Consider the following 21,767-nt stretch of genomic DNA (forward strand, 5'->3'; position numbering starts at 1 on the left):
GAAATATTTTCCAGGCAAGTTCGCACTTTAATTTGCCAAACCTATACCTTCCAGGGACACTCGTCCCATTCTGAGCACAGCTAACAGTACATAATACAAGAAGCGCATGCTGTTTCAGTCACGCACGACCTTCCACCGACGGGCATTCCGGTTTCTCAGCCCCACCATGTTGTTCGCGGAGTACCAGAATCGCCATGTGCTTCCAGAAGCACGGACAGAGATGGATAAGTGCGCGACAGCCCTTGGTGACCGGCGCAGCGCCAGAGAGGAGGGGTAGGCTGCAGGCCGTTGGGTTCAGGGTTAGGGTTAGGGTTGAGAGGCGTAGGGTTAGGGTTAGGGTTGGGGTCAGAGACAGGGGCCCGCCCCGCCCCGCTCAGTTGGACGAGTGCTTGGTGCCGGCGCCCTCGCTGCTGGCCATCTCGCTGGAGCCGCTGGAGCTGAGCGTCGTGTTGCTGCCGTACGGGTCCAGCGACGACTGGACCGACATGGAGCGGCCCTGCGCCTGCCGCCTCACTCTGTTGGGGGACAGCTTCCCGGGGTCGACACTTGTTGGGTCTGCCTGAAACAAAAGCAGGGGGAACTGCACTACCGAGTGGTGTCGCGCTGCGCGGCGTGGGCTGCGCGTCGGAGCGGCTTCGTAATTTTTCCCAGACTACCAGTCAGTTTACTTCCACTGCATGTGGAGGTGGAAAAAAATGGCTCTGAGCACTATGGGACTTAACTTCTGAGGTCATCAGTCCCCTAGAACTTAGAGCTACTTAAACCTAACTAACCTAAGGACATCACACACACCCATGCCCGAGGCAGGATTCGAACCTGCGACTGTAGCGCTCGCGCGGTTCCAGACTGTAGCACCTAGAGCCGCTCGGCCACTCCGGTCGGCTTTGAAGGTGGAACTGATAATTTTAAATCAGTTGTTATCGGTAGATATATCCTTCTCAACCTTGCTGCAATTGATGAGTGTTTTACACCAGATGCGTTTCGCTTTAATTTCTTATCTACTGTGGTTATTCTTTATAGATTAAAAACAGTATTTCTTTATTCAATTTACTTGCGATGTTTTTGCCTCTTCTGCACATATTCTGCGCACCACTCCATTTTCAAATTGTTCAAATGGTTCTGAGCACTGTGGGACTTAGCCGCGTGGGATTAGCCGAGCTGTCTAGAGCGCTGCAGTCATGGACTGTGCGGCTGGTCCCGGCGGAGGTTCGAGTAATCCCTCGGGCATGGGTGTGTCTGTTTGTTCTTAGGATAATTTAGGTTAAGTAGTGTGTAAGCTTAGGGACTGATGACCTTAGCAGTTAGGTCCCATAAGATTTCACACACATTTGAACAATTTTGAACACTATGGGACTTAACATCTGAGTTAATCAGTCCCGTAGACTTAGAACACCTAACTAGCCTAAGGACAGCACACACATCCATGCCCGAGGCAGAATTCGAACTTGCGACCGTAGCAGCACGCGGTTCCGGACTGAAGCGCCTAGAACCGCTCGGCCACAGCGGCCGGCACTTCATTTTCCTTCGTTGTTAGGGGAGGTTGCATTCGGAAGTAAATTAGGTTCAGATTCACTCTTGAGAGCTTTTCGACTTTTTCAAACCACTTCTTTTTACGCTGCAGTGCCGTTTTGCCCCCTTCATCTTACTTTGTAAAACTTCACAACAGAAACAGAACGGTGTTTTCGCGTGTTCCACACTCAGCACTCTCACATTCTCTTTCTATCTGGTGCCAAACGTATTATATTTGACAGAAGGTGTATAGTTCGAGCCAGGAGCATGGAAATGACGAACAAATAACTCAGCTTTTGCTGAACACTTATACCAGCAGCAACACAAAATTACCACTAGAGAAACAGTCACCCATATAAACATAAACACAGTGCTGAGTGCCGAACACGTAAAACCACAGTTCTGATCCTGTTGTGAAGTCGTAAAAACTGAGGTAAAATGGAAGTAACATCACTGCAGGGTAACAAAAGGTGATTTCAAAAACGGCGAAAAACTGCCAGGAGTGAATGAAAAACCAAGGGTTTTTCGATCTCCACCTCCTCTTACAAATAAGAAAAAAGCAGGGTTTGCAGAATATTTAAAGAAGAGACAAAACATCGGTAAACAAATTGTGCATCAACTTTATAAAGAAACGCGGTTTTTTAATTTGTAAAGAGCAAAATGTACACGCATATTATGTATCCATGTTTCCAGAGTGACCACAAAAGTTCGTTTTTAAATAAAATCCAAACGCGTTAGGTGTAAAATACTGTGACTGCTGTAACGTTTGCACAGGAAAAACAGTAACACTAATGGGCTATAATAGCTGCTGCATAAGATGGTCATGTAAAGAAACATAAAAAATGGTTCAAATGGCTCTGAGCACTATGGGACTTAACATCTTAGGTCATCAGTCCCCTAGACTTAGAACTACTTAAACCTATCTAACCAAAGGACATCACACACATCCATGCCCGAGGCAGGATTGGAACTTGTGACCGTAGCAGTATCGCTGTTCCGGACTGAAGCGCCTAGAACCGCTCGGCCACAGCGGCCGGCAAAGGAACCTACTACGAACATTTTAAATGATCACATAGCGTATTACATTTGGTGGGTAGAATAACTGTGTACGCGCTTGTTTTAAGGAGGTACTAGCAACTAAAGATGTATTTCTACTTTCTAGTGAACCTCATTCCTTTATAAAATTAGCAGAAAGCATATTTTCTGTACCTAATGAAAAAACATTTCTTTCATTTTTAGCTGTGGTATCGATAGCAACGATGCCACGGCATAGATGCAAGTTCATAAGTTGGCACTATGAGACACCGACGACAGCGGCATCCAGCCGGTGCTGTGGAACTCTACGAGCTCCGCTCCGAATTCAGCCCATTTGATTCAGAGGAGAGGAATCAGCAACATTCTTTCTATGTCACAGTGGGCGAACCACTAATTGTACGCAAAGTTAAGTAAAGGTGATTTTAGTTCACACTGCAGTGCCGAGAGTTTTACCTCACCTGTTCCTACTCGCTTCTTTCATTCGGCCAACCTTTCAGTTTTCAGGAACAGACTCACACGCCGCCTTCCAGGCGGGATACAAAAGCTGGATCCCATCCTCGTCGCCAGCTTTTGTATCCCGAATGAAGGAAGCGAGTAGGAGCAGGTGACGTAAACCCCCTGGCACTGCAGTGTGAACTAAAATCACCTTTACTTAACTTAGCGTACAAGTAGTGGTTCGCCCACTGCGAAATAGAAATAAAGTTGCCAGGTCGTCTCCTCGGAATCGAACAGGCTGAATTTGGAGCGGAGCTCACAGAGCTCCACAGCGCCAGCTAGGGGGCGCTGTCGTCGGTGTCTCGTAGTGCCAACTTATGAACTTGCTTCTACGCCCTGGCATCGGTACTATCGATACCACATTAGTTTATAAAGACAAAGCCTTTTCGTTACTAAATAGAGTTCGTAGGGAGAAATTTAAAAACGCATTTTCAAGAACATTTAGTGTGCTTCAGACACATTAATGCGAAAAAATCTGTAGCTACCACCCACATCCAACATAAACCATCCAGGCTTCACAAATGACCTCTAGCCACTTGTCATTACACGAAGAGGGATAAAGATTTGGCCTAACGAAGGAGTCAGCTATGAATACACAATAATACACTATAATACAAAATAATAAATGAAACAGTAGACTCCTTTAGAAGCGCATTTTTGAATAATTTGAAGTCTCTTATATTGTAGATACTAATTCACACCATCTTTAATACCTTGTGCGGCTACCTGACCTGGAATATAACATTAGTCTCAATATAGTTAATTGCAGTTCTGTACGTATTGACCTCTCTCTCACTGATGTTAGTGTTTAATTGATCGACAAATGTATAAGTCAAAGGTCATACTGTATGATTCAGCAGCACTGAAGGCTATACAAATAAATTATATTGAGAAAGAGTAATGTATATTTGAAATGTGGGAATCAGAGGCAGAAATTTTTTCGGGTTGGCCGTAAACAGCGTTCACTGGAACCTGTTGTGGATACGTGAAATCAAAAGTGTAGATCCCACGTGAGCTATACGGTATACGCTAATCAAAACATTGAAGTTACTGAAACGAAATCTGTTCCCAATGACCAGCGCAGACATGTCTAGAGACGACCGGGACAATGGTGGGATATCAACTTGACTGTCGCCTGCCATACGGTTCGACAAACAAGATGGATGGTCTGGGGTGTCATTTCTTGCCGTGGCAAGACCCCTTTGGTTATCATCCGCGACACCCATACAGTACAACGGAGCTTCGACGATATTCTTCGCCCGTTTTGTTGCCTTTCATGGCAGACCATCCTGGGCTTACATTTCAGCAAAATAATGTCTGTTCGCACATGGTAAAAGTTTCTACTGGTTGTCTTCGTGCTTGTAAAACCCTTCCCTGGCCAGCGCGGTCGCCGGATCTCTCCCCAATTGAGAACGTTAGAAGCTATATGGGCAGGGCCCTCGAACTAGCTCGGTATTCTGACGGTCTAACACACCAGTTGAACAGAATTTGGCATAATATCCTTCATGAATAACTGCTGGCATAAGGGCCAGGACCAACGCGTTACCGACTTGCTCAATTTGTGAAGATCTTTCTCACGAATAAATAGTCCATTTTTTCTGAAATTATAACCATTTATTTGTCTGTACATGTACAGCGCATCTCCCGGTTCCCGTCCCATTCGGATGGGCAATTTTTTTTGCACTTCCAAAGTGAGCGTATGACATCGTTGGCCGGAAGGCCCCTATTCGGGGAAGTTCGGCTGCCAAGTGCATTTCATTCGACGAAACTTTGGTGATGAGGTGATGAGCATGAAATGATGATGAGGACAACACAACACCCAGTCCACGAGCGGAGAAAATCTCCAACCCGGCAGGGAATCGAAGCCGGGCCCGCTTGCAAGGGAGGTGAGCACGTTACCATTCAGGTAAGCTGGCGGACGGTACTTAAGTATATATGTCAGCATTGTTATAGGTGGATGCATGTCCATATGGGTACCATTTTCCCCCATTCGGGGGAGTTCGGCCGCCGATCTGCTAGTCAAAGACGATGAAAATGACGATGAAAGACAAACAACGCCCAGTCCCCTGCCGGGAATCGAATCCGGGCCCCCTGCGTGGTAGGCAGTAACGCTACCGCTACGCTACGGAGGCGGACTGCAGTCAATTATAAAATGTGTCAAAGTTGCGAAATGTTTTGTTGGAACATTTTGACGTTTTACACAGTACCCGTTCTGGACAATTATACATATACTTTTTTAAATTTTACGCGGTAAGACATATATTTTTGATCGTTTCACCCGTTTTTGAGAACGCAGACATAACCAAATTCTGGTGAGTTGATGTCGGTCAACTGGAACTTTCGATACCGCATGTGCGTGAGGTGCGTTGATTGTTTTGCTTAAACCCGCTACTAGCGTCATCTAATGTTGTGTCTGCAATTTATGTTCGGTATGTAGAGGGCATTGTGAACTGTGGCGGTAATGGAAATGACCGTTTGGCGTCATTGACCGAGAGGCCCCTTACGGGGCAGGTCCGGCCGCCTTGGTGCAGGTCTTGTAACATTCGACGCCACATTGGGTGACCTGCGAGCCGGATGGGGATGAAATGATGATGAAGACAACACAACACCCAGTCCCTGAGAAGAGAAAATCCCCGACCCACGAAGAAATCGAACCCGGGCCCCTTAAGATGGCAGTCCGTCACGCTGACCATTCAGCTTTCGAGGCGGACAATTGTGACGGTGAGGTAACGCTATTAAATCTAAAAGTCTGACGATCTGAAACTACGAGGCCGAAGTCGCCGATATCCGTCTCCTGGCTTGTGCAGTTTGTGAACCTACCTGCGCCAGTTTGTGCTTTACTCCGATCACCAAGGAGAGAACAGCTTGTGCTTACATGCAGTGGGATAGTATCCACAGCAGACGGTGCACTGCAATTCGTCGAGTGTATATGGGAGAGTTTTGCTGATTAAACGAAAAAATGACGACTCTTCTCTCTTACTTTTGTTAATGCTCGCTATGTAGAGCAGTACCGCATAATTAGCTGAATGAAGATTTTGTAGGCAACGTCTCGTATGTGAGTTAAACTACCATATGATTCTGTGAGTTGTACCAGCCTTCCGCATGGTCGCCACATCTTAAAGTTTCTCCAGACAGTAACCGCACTTCTGCGGACGTTTCCAGTGACTGACCACTGATTACGTGGTTAAGGATTTCTGTGAAGGGTTATTTGGCATCCTTCACAGCAGGGTTGATCATCTGCAAGTTTCTCTGCATTCCTTAAGAATTTCCAAACCATCTATCATCACTGTGCTAAATGCCGTAATCTATGGTCAGCCTCACTGAACTACAGGAAGTATCTATCACAGATACTGATGTTGTTGCGGTCTTCAGTTCGAGGACCGATTTAATGAGACTCCCCAGGGCAGTCTGCCCTGTGTAAGTCTCTTAATCTGTGCCCAACTACAGCAACCTACGAACATGTAACTGTGTGTGTGAAGTCTCATGGGACTTAACTGCTAAGGTCATCAGCCCCTAAGCTTACACGCTACTTAACCTAAATTATCCTAAGGACAAACACACATACCCATGCCCGAGGGAGGACTCGAACCTCCGGCAGGACGAGCCGCATAGTCCATGACTGGAGTGCCCTAGACCGCTCGGCTATTTGAATTAACTAACTGCAGTCGACACACGATCTTCAAGTACAGTTTTTAAAATTTATACTGCCCTCCATTACCAAATTTATGATTCCTTGATACCACAGTACATATTCTGTCAAACCATTCCTTCTTTTTATAGAGTAATATGGAGAAGGAGAACCAAAGACGGCGTTATATTGGTAGAACACTTCGGAGATGCTAGAAATCCACTAAAGAGGCTACCTACACTACGCTTGTCCGTCCTGTTCTGGAGTATTGCCTGCGCGGTATGATTGTCGGAAAGACTGACTAAGCATATAAAAGTGAAAACAACAGTCGGTGAAATGAAAGCATTGGTGTTAACATTAAGAGTGAAACAGGTATTCCACTGTTAAATGCAGGGTAGGCAGCGGTTAGGTGAAAAGAGTCAGTTGAAGGCCCCTATGAGGGGGAAGACTTGCCTGATGTGATAGAAGAGGAGACAGGAGTTGACAGGGAAGAGATAGGAGATACAGTATTAAAATCATAATTTAAATGAGCTCTGGAACACTTAAGGTCGAATAAGGCAGAAGGGGTAGATAACATTTCATCAGAATTTCCAAAATCATTGGCGGAAGTTGCAATAAAACGACTATTAACGTTGATATTTTGAATGTATGAGTCTGTCGATACACCAGCCGACTGTCGGGAAAACATCATTCACACAATTCTGAAGATTGCAAGAGCCGACAAGTGTGACAATTATCGCACAATCAGCTTCACAGCTCATGCATCCAAGTTACTGACGAGAACAATATGAGGAAGAATTAAAAAGAAAGTTGAGGGTGTGTTAGATAACGAACAGTTTGACTCTAGGAAAGGTAGTAGCACCAGACAAGCAATTGTGACTACGCGGTTGATGATGGAAGGAAGGCTAACAAAAAATCAAAACACATTCATAAAACTGTCGATCTGGAGAAAGCGTTCGACAATGGGAAATTGTTCAAGATGTTCGAAATTCTGAGAAAAATAGAGGTAAGCTATAGGGAAAGAGGGATATCACACAATTTGTACGAGAGCCAAGAGGGAACAATAAGACTGTAAGATCAGGAACGAAGTGCTCCGATTGAGAAGGGTATAATACTGGTAGAAAGCCTTTCGTCCCTAGAGTCTAATTTATCCATCGAAGAAGCAATGACGGAAATAGAGGAAACCTCAAGAATGAAACTAAATCCAAGGTGAAAGTATCTGATAAGACTGATAAGATTCACATTGTTATACTTACTGAAAATGAAGACGAACTACAGGATCTGTTGAACGGAATGGTCCACTGAGAACAGATAAGGATTAAGAATACACAGAAGGAAGTTGGTTAGAAACTGCTTGTGAGGAAGTATATCAAAAGCCTTCTGGAAATCAAGAAATATGGAACCAATTGAAGTTCCCCTCTCGACAGCAGTCATTACATGATGAGCGTAAAGTGTTACTTATGTTGCACAAGAACAGCGTTTTCTGAATCGATGTTGAGTGTATGTTGTACCATCCTATCCCTCCTTCTTGTCAGTCTTCCATACGCCCCTTTCTTCGCCGATTCTGAGGTGAACCTCCTCATTCTTACCACTCTACCTAATATTCAACATTCTTCTGTAGCATCACATCTTGTGCTTCGAGGCTCTTCTGTTCCAGTTTCCCCAATGTCCGTGATTCACTACCACATAGTGCTGTGCTCCAGATGTATATTCTCAGAAATTTATTCCTCAAATTAAGGCTAATGTTTGAGACTAATAGAATTTTCGTGGTTACGAATACCCTTTTTGCATGTACTAGTCTGTTTTGTATGTCCTCCTTGTTTCGTCCGTCATGGGTTATTTTGCTTCCAACGTACTTCATGATCCCCAATTTTGATTTTAAGTTCCTCTCTATTCTCGTTTATGCTACATTACATTACCTTTGTCCTTTTCCTGTTTACCCCAAATGCATATTCTCTACTAATTAGACTTCATTCCAATCAACACATCCTGTAACTATTCTTCACATTCTCAGAGGATATCAATGTCATCAGCGAATCTTATCATGGATATCCTTCCATCATGAATTTTAATCCCACTCTTGAACCTATCTTTTATTTCCGTCATTGCTTTTGTAACATATAGGTTTAACAATACGGGTGGAAGGCTATGTCCCTGCCATGGCTTACACCCTTTTTAATCTGAGCACTTCGTTCTCGGTCTTGTATTCTCATTATTCCCTCTTGGTTCTTGTATAATTGCTCCGCTTCCTCAATAGCTTATTCCTGTTTACCTCAGAATTGCGAACGTCTTGCACCATTTTACACTGTCGAACGCTTCTTCTAGGTCGCTGAATCTAATGTGTGTGTCTTGATTTTTCTTCTGCCTTGCTTCCATTACCAAACGTGACCTGGAAACGGTCTCTCTGGTGGCTTTACCTTTCCTAATGCCAAGCTGCTCGTCATCTAACTAGTTACGGCGTAAAGTGAAGCGCCGGAATACCAGTCGGGGACGACAGTATGGAGACGGATGTGGAGAAGGCGTCAGCCAGTTGCACGCTGACCGACCCCTCTCCAGGACGACAACGCAACAGCAGCGGCCTCTATGCGAAGAGGACAGAAGCAGGGCTCCCAACTGGTCGCTGCCCAGTTCTACGAGTACCGCAGCAGCTTCAAGACTAGTCATTTCGCTAGTACTGTGTAGCACTGTCTACAGGGTGGGCCACTGATCGTGAGCGGGCTAAATATCTCACGAAATAAGCGTCGAACGAAAAAACGACAAAGAACGAAACTTGTCTAGCCGAAGGGGCAAACCAGATGGCGCTATGGTTGGTCCGCTAGATGGCGCTACCACAGGTCCAACGGATATCAACTGCGTTTTTTTTTAAGTACGAAACCCAATTTTTATTACATATTCGTGTAGTACGTAAAGAAATATGAATATTTTAGTTGGACTACTTTTTTCGCTTTGTGATAGATGGCGCTGTAATAGTAACAAACATATGGCTCACAATTTTAGACGAACAGTTCCTAACAGGTAGGTTTTTTAAATTAAAATACAGAACGTAGGTACGTTTGAACATTTTATTTCAGTTGTTCTAATGTGACACATGTACCTTTGTGAACTTATAATTTCTGAGAACTCATGCTGTTACAGCGTGATTACCTGTAAATACCACATCAAGGCAATAAATGCTCAAAATGATGTCCGTCAACCTCAATGCATTTGGCAATACGTGTAACGACATTCCTCTCAACAGCGAGTAGTTCGCCTTCCGTAATGTTCGCACATGCATTGACAATGCGCTGACGCAGGCGTTGTCGGTGGATCACGATAGCAAATATCCTTCAACTTTCCCCACAGAAAGAAATCCGGGGACGTCATATCCGGTGAACGTGCGGGCCATGGTATGGTGCTTCGACGACCAATCCACCTGTCATGACATATGCTATTCAATACCGTTCCAACCCCACGCGAGCTATGTGCCGGACATCCATCATGTTGGAAGTACATCGCCATTCTGTAATGCAGTGAAACATCTTGTAGTAACATCGGTAGAACATTACGTAGGAAATCAGCATACATTGCACCATTTAGATCGCCATCGATAAAATGAGGGCCAATTATCCTTCCTCCCATAATGCCGTACCATACATTAACCCGCCAAGGCCGCTGATGTTCCACTTGTCGCAGCCATCGTGGATTTTCCGTTGCCCTATAGTGCAAATTATGCCGGTTTACGTTACCGCTGTTGATGAATGACGCTTCGTCGCTAAATAGAAAGCGTGCAAAAAACGTCTTATCGTCCCATAATTTCTTATTCCCAGTGGCAGAACTGTAAACGACGTTCAAAGTCGTCGCCATGCAATTCCTGGTGCATAGAAATACGGTACGGGAGCAAGCGATGTTGATTTAGCATTCTCAACACCGACGTTTTCTCGCGCAATTTGTCTGCTACTGATGTGCGGATTAGCCACGACAGCAGCTGAAACACCTACTTGGGCATCATCATTTGTTGCAGGTCGTGATTGACGTCTCACATGTGGCTGAACACTTCTTCTTTCCTTAAATAACGTACCTATACGGCGAACGGTCCGGACACTTGGATGGTGTCGTCCAGGACACCGAGCAGCATGCACAGCACACACCCGTTGGACATTTTGAGCACAATAGCCATACATCAACACGATATCGACCTTTTCCGCAATTGGTAAACAGTCCATTTTAACGCGGGTAACGTATCACGAAGCAAATACCGTCCGGACTGGTGGAATTTTACGTGATACCACGTACTTATACGTTTGTGGCTATTAGAGCGCCATCTATCACACAGCGAAAAAAGTGGTCCTACTAAAACATTCATATTTCTTTACGTACTACACGAATATGTAATAAAAATAGGGGTTCCCATTTAAAAAAAACGCAGTTGATGTTCGTTTGACCTATGGCAGCGCCATCTAGCGGGCCAACCATAGCGCCATCTGGTTTCCCCCTTGAAGCTAGACAAGTTTCGTTCTTTGTAGTTTTTTTTCGTTTGACGCTTATTTCGTGAGATATTTGGCCTGGTCACTATCAGTGGACCACCCTGTGTACTGAAGAGGCTTGTTTATTTCGTAGGTCGCACTTTGCTTGCGATACTTCTGTGTTATTGTCAAAGTTAAGTATTTTCATTGTTCATTTGGCAGTAAAACTCCTTAATATGACTTGCTTGAATTGTTTGTCTAGCGACCCGAGAAAGCAGGTTCCCCAGACACCCCATATTCGACGAGTAGGCATGATTCAACATAACTGATCCTTGGTTTCCTTTTCCATTCTTCTGTATACAATTATTGTCAGAAGCGCGGATACATGAGCTGTTAGGCTGCTTGTGCGTTGATTCTCCCACCTACCTGCCCTGGCTATCTTCGTCATTGTGTGGCTGACATTTTTCCGGAAGTTTGATGGTACGTTGTCAGTCTCATAGATTCCACAAACTTGAGTAGTCGTTTTGTTGCCAGTTCCCCCCAATTATGGTATGTCATCTACCTCTGAGCCGTGCTCCGGATCGCGTTTGTGCCGTTGACAAATGGCTCTGAGCACTATGGGACTCAACTGCTGAGGTCATTAGTCCCCTAGAACTTAGAACTAGTTAAACCTAACTAACCTAAGGACATCACAAACATCCATGCCCGAGGCAGGATTCGAATCTGCGACCGTAGCGGTCTTGCGGTTCCGGACTGCAGCGCCTTTAACCGCACGGCCACTTCGGCCGGCTGTGCCGTTGACAGGTTGGCGCCGTGTATTCGGATTGTGACCCGACGTTTTCTAAGTGCGTTCACTGGTGCCACTACATTTGCTCGCTTTGTCTGTCCGTGAGTGGCAGCAGCGGTGTTTATCGATAGCGAGCATTGTGGTACTATCTTTGAAACCACCTCTTGTGTTTACGGATCGTCGTGTGTCGGAGTTCGGTTGGGGACGGAGCAGCAGTGATTTCCGACACCGCCAGTAATCGCCGAGGGAGCTGGCGATGTATGCACTGCCCAATGGAAGCATGTGGTTGCGAGAGTGCACGACCAAATCGAGGTCCGGATTCAGCGAGTTTAATTTGAATGGATCGTTATATTCGAGTAGTGCAACTTTCACTTGTGTGTGTGTGTGTGTGTGTGTGTGTGTGTGTGTGTGTGTGTGTGTGCGTGTGTGTGTGTGTGTGTATTCGTCCGTCGAAGTGATCTCATGCCATCAAGCTGTCAGTTGGCTGTTTTATACTCCGACGTTTCCCTTGCCTGACTTGATTGGCAACGACCGATGGTTGGTCGTTCGGTCGGTCGTCTCAGTGGACGACGTTCATCTGGTCTTTCGACCGTTTTTGTGTTCTTATCGTTCATGTCTACGTGCAATTCGGCTTGTTGCTGTTCAGTGACTGTTTTAGCATTGTTTGAGTTGTTTGTGGAATTGTCTTTTGCGGTCCCATGTGCATATAGTCAGATTTTGAATAGGCATTTTGGTCTTAACCCTGTCTGCGTACTAGGATTTGGTGGAGCCAAATTGTGTAATTAAGTGCTTGTCATTTGTCGATGTTAACCGTTATTATATCGTGGTACTGGTTATCGCATCTTAGGTGGAGTTTGCGAGTGTGCTGGTCGGCGTTTAAGCTGTCCCTAGTTTGAGTTGCCATCCTGTTAAGTGAACATAACTCATGGCTGCCTGTCTCACCGCTTACGCAGCTGTATGGACTTTTCTCAGGTCGATCCTTGGAGCACTGCCTATGCATCACTCCCGTCTTTATTTCCTCTGATTGTGTCAATTGTTTAAAATAATATTTTGTTTAAATTATTCCTATTTCTTGTGGCCTTCAGCCGACAAATAATTTGAATTCTTCTTAAAGGGGGTAGGACGTCAAACGGGCCGACTTGGAGCAGGAGAGGCACCACAGGACATTTTAATTTCCATTGTTTATACTTTTACAAATAAATTCATAAAACTTTGTCAGCATGGCCAGGAAGATTCAGAATTCACACTCATAGCAGTGGAAGTTCGAAAACATAATGAAATAATTTTCTTTACATGTGAAAATTCATAATTTTTTTCACTTACTAATGGCAGCATTTGTTGCTATAGGTACACTTTTCTTCATAAGTAAGAGAGATTCTTCGATGAATTTTGCACAGCATACAAATCATACGTAAAGGTGTATGAAACTCTAGAATTTTCCACATCTACTAAAAACTGTGGTAAAAATTGAGGTAATTAACTATAAAATTCGTGTTTTTTTCTAAACATGAATTTAAAATATAACAGCTCATTCGTTTTTTCATAAATTAAATAAATTCTAGAGTTTCATACACCTGTAAGTATGGTACGTATGCTGTGCAAAATTCATCGAAGAATCTCTCTAACTTGTGAAGAAAAGTGTACCTATAGCAACAAATGCAGCCATAAGTAAGTGAAAAAATGATGAAATTTCACATGTAAAAAAATTATTTTGATATGTTTTCGAAATTCCACTCAAATAAGTGTGAATCCTGAATCCTTCCTGGTGATGCTGACAAAGTTTTATGAATTTATTTGTAAAAGTATAGACACTGGAAATTAAAATGTCCTGTGATGCCTCTGCTGCTCCAAGTCGCCTCGTTTGACGTCCTATCCCCTCTTAACATGGCCTTCATCCGTCAGTTTGTTTAAATTATTCCTATTGCTTGTGGTCTTCAGCCAACAAATAATTTGAATTCTTCTTAACAAGGCCTTCATCCGTCAGTTTAGTTTGTGCTACAGTCAATCTTTTTAAAATGATTGTTTTACAGAATTATTTTGTTATTTTCAACGTGTAATTGACTTCCTCATTTGTACTTCAGGCCTTCAGTCGTTAATTGTTCTGAAGTTTTGCTGGTGGCCTTCAGCCGACAAATAATTTAAATTCTTTCTTAATAAGGCCTTCAGCCGTCAGTATAGTTTGTGTTATAGTCAATTTTTTTTAAATGATTGTTTAAAAAATATTTCCTTAAATAAAGTGTACGCGTTTATTGTGCTACCAACGGTAACTGCTTAGCCCTGTCCACATCTTCTCTTGCTTTCCCTAAGTCTCTTCTGGCTTATTTTATCTCAGGTTCTAACTAATACTGGATCGCCTATGTCATCCATATCTACTTCAGTTCCTTCTATCACTTCATCAGACAAGTCTTCCCCCTTATAGAGGCCTTAAACATATCCGTTCTCTCTCTCCTGTATTTAACAGTGGACTTTCCATTGCCCTCTTAATTTTACCATCCATTCTTTTAATTTCACCGAACGTTGTTTCGACTCTCCTATATGCTGTGTCAGTGCTGCCGACGATCATTTCTTTTCGATTTCTTGATATTTCTTCAGCAATTTCGCCTTGGCTGACCTGTACACCCTGTTTATTTCGTTTTTATTTCATTCCTAAAGGATTTGTATTTCTGCATTCCTGTCTTTCCCTGTACGCCCTTCTCTCGTCCATCGGTTGAAGTATGACCATTTTTACCCAAGGTTTGTTTGTAATTAACTTCCTTGTACCTATGTTTGTCTAGCTAACATCTGTGATTGCCGTTTTTAAAGATGTCCGTTCGCCTTCAACTGAACTGCCACAACCTTAGCGAATTGAAATGCTTCTCGTCAATCGTGGATACTTCAGTATTCCCATTCCTCGGTACTTCAGTGCCCCACTTCCTTCCACAATGATTATTTCCGACGATTCAGCTTACTCTTCATCATTACAAAATTGTGATCTGAATCTATATGTTCACCTGAGTGCATCTTACAGTCCAATATCTGCTTCTGATTATGCCGTGATTCAGCAGGAACATTCCTGTGTCTCCGGGTGTTTTCAAAGCATGCATACTCCGCCTGTGGTTCTTCAACAGAGCGTTTGCTATTACCATCTTGAATTTATTGCATACTCAGTTATTCTTTCTCCTCTCTCGTCGCTATTGGCAAGCGAATATCCTCCCGTAATCCTTCCCGACATTCCATTCACACTAATCGCTTTCCAATTCCCGTTTGTTGCTTGCGACGGTGGTATGTGTATGTGAATTATCTTTGTCGACGTTGATTTGTTGTATAATTTGATGAGGAGAGCTCCGGCTCTGTACTGTACACAGAAACTGTCTCTCTGCCCTACTTTCCTATTCATAACGAATCCTTCTCCGGTTATACAATTTTCAGTTCCTTTTGGTATTACCCTGTATTCATCTGACCAGAATTCTTTATCTCCTTTCCTTTTCACTTCACTGACCTCCATTGCATCTAGTTTTAGCCTTTCTAAGAGCGGAGAATACTGAGAAATGAATGTAATTGGCAAACTGCCTGAACCGAAACATTTGACTTTATTCCAATTGCTGCGCTACACCAAGGATATCTACCTCTAAGTAACTTACGTTGGGAGCAGTTCTTGACTGGAACTCTGGAATATTTAGTTCGTCTTCTTTGCTGAAATATTTTAGGAAAACCTTACTTAGCTACTCCGCTCTAGTGAGAACGTCACATATGACATTACCATCACTACCGCGCAGTGAAAGTATTGATTGTCGCTTGCCGTTTGTGTACTTTACCTGACCACAACGTCTTTGGGTTTAGAGAGAGATTTTCGTTGTGGTAACTATTAGGTCTACAACTTTGCTTCCACCGTTTTACAATAGACGGCAGTAGTGGAAAGTAGTGGTGCAAATCGTTCATTAGAAGTGTCACACAGTAAGCTTAAGCATTTGAGGACATAACGCCATAAAAATATCAGTCGATTTTTAATTGCATCATGAAGTTATTCTCGACTGAACACGTCAACTTTCTCGTCATCTGCGGAAGGTTTTAATTTTCTGCTTTGATATGAAGAAATCTGCGGCTGAGGCGCATAAAAATCTGGGTAAGATCTATGATGAGATGCCTGATAGTGACAGAATTTTGCAAAAAATGGTTTCCATCCTTCAAGAATCGTGATTTTGACGTCGAAGATAGACCGGCATGGTTGTGAAAGAGAGAAAGTTTTCGATGCCGCTGCAACCAACGGGAACAATCACAGGAGATCGTTATCGGAAGCAATTGATGTGTTCGAGCCGAGCACTGAAAGACGAACGGCCACACTACAGCGACAGACATGAAAAAATGATTTTGCAGAATGATAGTGCACGACCCAAAGTCGAAAATCCTGTAAAAGCATAATTGGAAACGTTGCAATGGTAAGTCCTACCCCACCCGCTGTGTTCTCCAGATATTCCTTCCTCTGACTGCCACATTTCTCAATCTACGACACACGACCTAGGTCACTAGCACTTGCGGTCATATGAACAAGTGCAAAATTCGATCATTCATGGCTCCCCTCAAAAGACATCCAGTTTATACACTGCGGGATTCGTAAGGTGCCCTAAAGCTAGGATTAAGAAGTGGTCAGCGACGGCGAACACTTTGAATCGTAAATTTTTGTTAGTTTTTCACAATAAAGTCTCTAATTTCGAGAAGACAACGGCGGAAGCAAAGTTGTAGACCTAGTATTAAAAACATCGAGTGTTGAAATCCGCACTAAATTCCGAGCCTTTGAAATAAAAATTGCCGATCTTGGCGATTTCACGTTCTTTTTAATTTGATATGATTTGTTTCGTTGTTTCTGCAACAGTGGTTTCACCTATTTTGCGTACCACGCAGGATGAGTTCCGTCTCTTGTTGATATGTTTGGTTTAAGTCTCCCAACTGTTGTGGATACTGTTTCTTTATTTATGTCGCATTTGGTCTACACTAACATTGGGAACCGCTGGAATATTGTGTCAATCGGTGACCATATGATACAGCTACAGAACTGACAGGAATATAATCAGTTAATACGCTGAGGAAGTTTACGCACTCTCTTATTATCGAATGCTGTGTCAGAACGGCTTATGCAGATAGTAGCGTCCGTTTGTAGCGTAAAGTAGCGACGGTGAAGGCTTAGAATCTTTGCAGAGTGAACTATCAGTTGCCTACAGTAAAATAAGGTTACTGTGGAGGAGCCTTCCTCCCTCCGCAGTGAACACTGGTTACTGGGGACTGGTGGAGAGCAGGGAGAGGTTGCGCACCTGGTAGGCGAGCGCGTTCATGATGATGCTGTAGGGCACCAGGCCGAGCGGGTGCACCTCGCGCATCAGCACGTTGGCCGGGATCTTGTGGAACTGGATGTACTCGAGGAAGTTGCCGATCACGTCCTTCAGCGCCGTGTTGGGGTTGTTGTCGCAGTACTTCTTGCTCCACATCAGCGCCGCCTGCAACCAGTGCCCGACAATGAGGGTCGCTCACACACACCGAAATCAACAGCAAGTACTGGAAGTAGCTGAAACAGTTTTGCACACCGATGTAAGTCAACAAGTACATATTCTCATTTTTTTTAATAATTTGGGAGAACAGGAATCTTTCTCATTGCAAGCAATCCATCTTTACAAGGTTTTTCTGACATTAAATAAATATGTCTTCCTTCGAGCACCAGACACAGTTTAAGTAATAGAACCCAGTACGTGGTCCTCGATGGTGAGTGTTCGTCGGAGGTGAGGGTATCATCTGGAGTGCCCCAGGGAAGTGTGGTAGGTCCGCCGTTGTTTTCTATCTACATAAATGATCTTTTGGATAGGGTGGATAGCAATATGCGACTGTTTGCTGATGGTGCTGTGGAGTACGGGAAGGTGTCGTCGTTGAGTGACTGTAGGAGGATACAAGACGTCTTGGACAGGATTTGTGATTGGTGTAAAGAATGGTGGCTAACTCTAAATATAGATAAATGTAAATTAATGCAGATGAATAGGAAAAAGAAAATCCCGTAATGTTTGAATACTCAATTAGTAGTGTAGCGCTTGACACAGTCACGTCGATTAAATATTTGGGCGTAATATTGCAGAGCGATATGAAGTGGGACAAGCATGTAATGGCAGTTGTAGGGAAGGCAGATAGTCGTCTTCGGTTCATGGGTAGAATCTTGGGAAGATGTGGTTCATCTGTAAAGGAGACCGCTTATAAAACACTAATACGACCTATTCTTGAGTACTGCTCGAGCGTTCGGGATCCCCATCAGGTCGGATTGAGGGACGACATAGAAGCAATTCAGAGGCGGGCTGCTATATTTGTTACTGGTAGGTTTGATCATCACGCGAGTGTTACGGAAATGCTTCAGGAACTCGGGTGGGAGTCTCTGGAGGAAACGAGGCGTTCTTTTCGTGAATCGCTACTGACGAAATTTAGAGAACCAGCATTTGAGGCTGACTGCAGTGCAATTTTACTGCCACCAACTCGTACAGAGGCATATAGGCAGTCATTTTTCCCTCGTTCTGTTTGGGAGTGGAACATGGAGAGAAGATGCTAGTTGTGGTACGAGGTACCCTCCGCTACGCACCGTATGGTGGATTGCGGAGCATGTATGTAGATGTAGATGTATTTATTTCTAATTTCTCCTACCAGTCACTTTTTCATTTTATGTTTAATCTAACATAATACAACGCTTTTCGAACATGTTCTGTTCATCTTCAGGCGTTTATACATGCATACATACTGAGAAATGTTATTTAAAAATAAACCGTCTTAAACTAGATTAATGTAGAGCTCTTTGTCCCTTGTTTGTTACTGTAGCGGCTGGTGTTGCATTTGGGGGGGGGGGGGGAGAGGAGGGGGGCAGTGGATGGCTAGAAATCGAAATCAGTGATGTCTTCTGCTGGTTTTCTTCCTTCTGGCTGACTATGTATACCACAGCCTGTATAGGATGCAGATAGATTTGCATCAGTTACGTGTTACGAAAATAGTATCAAAGGCTTTTATATCACTTACGATTTCATCATCTTGCTGCTTCACTTGCATCACTGGTGTAATTGCGGAGCTGTTGATTAACATTACACTATTGCACATTGTATTTTGTAACTGATTGCCAACGTAATTCACTGCACAAATTGCTTCGACATACATGTAAACGTTATGCACACAAGATGACGGACTGTAGCATGTGAGTCTCTATCGATTATCGAGGTTTTGTATCGATATTCTTGGTACTGACAGATTTTTAGTCAATTGACACATCTTGAATCTATTGAGTTAGAGCTGGCTTAAGACTGTTGAAGAATTTTGAGTTTTTGAATTCGGTTATTTCATTAAGAATATTATCTCCATGCTTTGTACTTTGTATGAGGATTTCCATTTCTTCCACGATATCCATTCTCTTACTTTTTCCTATTTTGTGTAAAATTTCGTGGTTGTTTTCGATTTTTAAAGGGTGGCTTGTGTCTTTGATGTGACTTACTACTGCTGATTTGTTACATTTATCAAGCCTGTAGCAGTCTAAATGTTCTTTGAATCGGGTTCTGAAATTTCTGCCTGTTTGGCCGATATAAAATTTATTACATTGGCCGCAGGTAATTTTGTAAATACCAGATGCATCAACGCTTGTATCTGGTGGTTTTAAATCGTGAATAAGCTTGCTATTAAGGTCGTTGTTGGTGCTGAAGCTGATTTTCACTTCTTTGGTTTTGAATAGTCTTGCTAATTTGTCAGATACTCTTCCAACATAGAAATAAATAATTATCGCACACAGTCACGGTTCACAAACATAGCCATTATGGTAGAGAATAATTAAGAGACAGTTTTGTCCATACCCTACTGGGCATTAAAATTGCTACACCACGAAGATAATGTGCTACGGGCGCGAAATTTAACCGACAGGAAGAAGATGCTGTGATATGCAAATCATTAGCTTTTCAGAGCGTCCACAAAAGTTTGGCGCCGGTGGCGACACCTACAACGTGCTGACATGAGGAAAGTTTCCAACCGATTTCTCATACACAAACAGCAGTTAACCGGCGTTGCCTGGTGAAACGTTGTTATGATGCCTCGTGTAAGGATGATTAATGCGTACCATCACGTTTCCGACTTTGATAAACGTCGGATTGTAGCATATCGCGATTGGGGTTTATCGTATCGCGACATTGCTGCTCGCGTTGGTCGAGATCCAATGACTCTTAGCAGAATATGGAATCGGTGGGTTCAGGGGGGTAATACGGAACGTGGTGCTGGATCCCAGCGGCCTCGAATCACTACCAGTCGAGATGACAGGCATCTTATCCGCATGGGTGTAAAGGATCGTGCAGCCACGTCTCGATCACTGAGTCAACAGATGGGGACGTTTGCAAGACAACAACCATCTGCACGAACAGTTCGACGACGTTTGCAGCAGCATGGACTATCAGCTCGGAGACCATGGCTGCGGTTACCCTTGACGCTGCAGCACAGACAGGAGCGCCTGCGATGGTGTACTCAACGACGAACCTGGGTGCACGAATGGCAAAACGTCATTTTTTCGGATGAATCCAGGTTCTGTTTACAGCATCGTGATGGACGCATCCGTGTTTGGCGACATCGCGGTGAACGCACATTGGAAGCGTGTATTCGTCGTCGCCATGCTGGCGTATCAGCCGTCTTGATGGTATGGGGTGCCATTGGTTACACGTCTCGGTCACCTCTTGTTCGCATTGACGGCACTTTGAACAGTGGACGTTACATTTCAGATGTGTTTCGACCCGTGGCTGTACTTTTCATTCGATCCCTGCGAAACCCTACATTTCAGCAGGATAATGCACGACCACATGTTGAAGGTCCTGTACGGGCATTTCTGGTAGAGAAAATGTTCGACTGCTGCCCTGGCCAGCACATTCTCCAGATCTCTCACCAATTGAAAACGTCTGGTCAATGGTGGCCGAGCAACTGGCCATCACAATACGCCAGTCAGTACTCTTGATGGACTGTGGTATCGTGTAGAAGCTACGTGGGCAGCTGTATGTGTACGCGTCATCGAAGCTCTGTTTGACTCAATGCCCAGGCGTATTAAGGCCGTTATTACGGCCAGTGGTGGTTGTTCTGGGTACTGGTTTCTCAGGATCTATGCAGCCAAATTGCGTGAAAATGTAATCACACGTCAGTTCTAGTGTAATATATTTGTCCAATGAATACCCGATTATCATGCGCATTTCTTCTTGGTGTAGCAATTTTAATAGCCATTAGTGTATCTTGATCGGAGACGTCAGTTCTAGAGGGCATTTACTAGATAAAATTTTGATAAGGAATCGATATCTGTAAATGTACCGTTTGAAAGTAAAATACACTGGTGTACAAAACTTATGGACGAAAGTAAGTTTTGCATCATGTGTCGCTGGCATGTAAACTTGGACCATACGTAGACAGAACTGCCATAGTATAATAGGGAAGGTCACTGTGAGACATACGCAATGATGCGAACGGAAATGAAACTTTTATTCAAAGACAAAAAATTACAGTGAAGTCATGGCGACTTGTGATGGTCAACCGGACATTACAAAAGGCGTGACGTGGCTTTTAATAGTGTGTGTTAGTACCAAGGGTGGCAATCCATGATCTGCAAGATTTTCACATGCTGGCCGCAACGTTGGTATGGTGTTCTACTACCTCCACCAGCGTGGTTTACAAGTGCCACATGATCGATGGTGCATGTTGGCGTGCTTTAATACATCTCCCCATCGCATCCCACACTTGGTGGATGGGTTTTAAGTCGGGGAAAGAGCAGGTAAGTCCATTCATCGAATAACCTCTCGTCCTAGTAGCTTCTCCACGCACGCTGTTTGATACGACCGCACATTGATGATGATATTCATATCTGGTCTCC

The 21,767-nt window shown here is 43.9% G+C and overlaps 1 protein-coding gene across 1 annotated transcript in view; it reads right to left on the reverse strand.

Annotated features, from left to right (window-relative positions):
• Positions 1–373: 373 nt before the first annotated feature.
• Positions 374–21,767, reverse strand: part of LOC126474175 (serine-enriched protein) — a 138,947-nt gene continuing 117,553 nt past the window's right edge. The window contains exons 8-9 of the mRNA XM_050101635.1: positions 17,182–17,364; positions 374–559 (exon numbers count right to left, since the gene is read on the reverse strand). Coding sequence (XP_049957592.1) covers positions 374–559; positions 17,182–17,364 — 369 coding nt within the window. The remainder of the gene's footprint in view (positions 560–17,181; positions 17,365–21,767) is intronic.

This window comes from Schistocerca serialis, chromosome 4 (assembly GCF_023864345.2).
Source record: "Schistocerca serialis cubense isolate TAMUIC-IGC-003099 chromosome 4, iqSchSeri2.2, whole genome shotgun sequence".
Lineage (NCBI taxonomy): Eukaryota > Metazoa > Arthropoda > Insecta > Orthoptera > Acrididae > Schistocerca > Schistocerca serialis.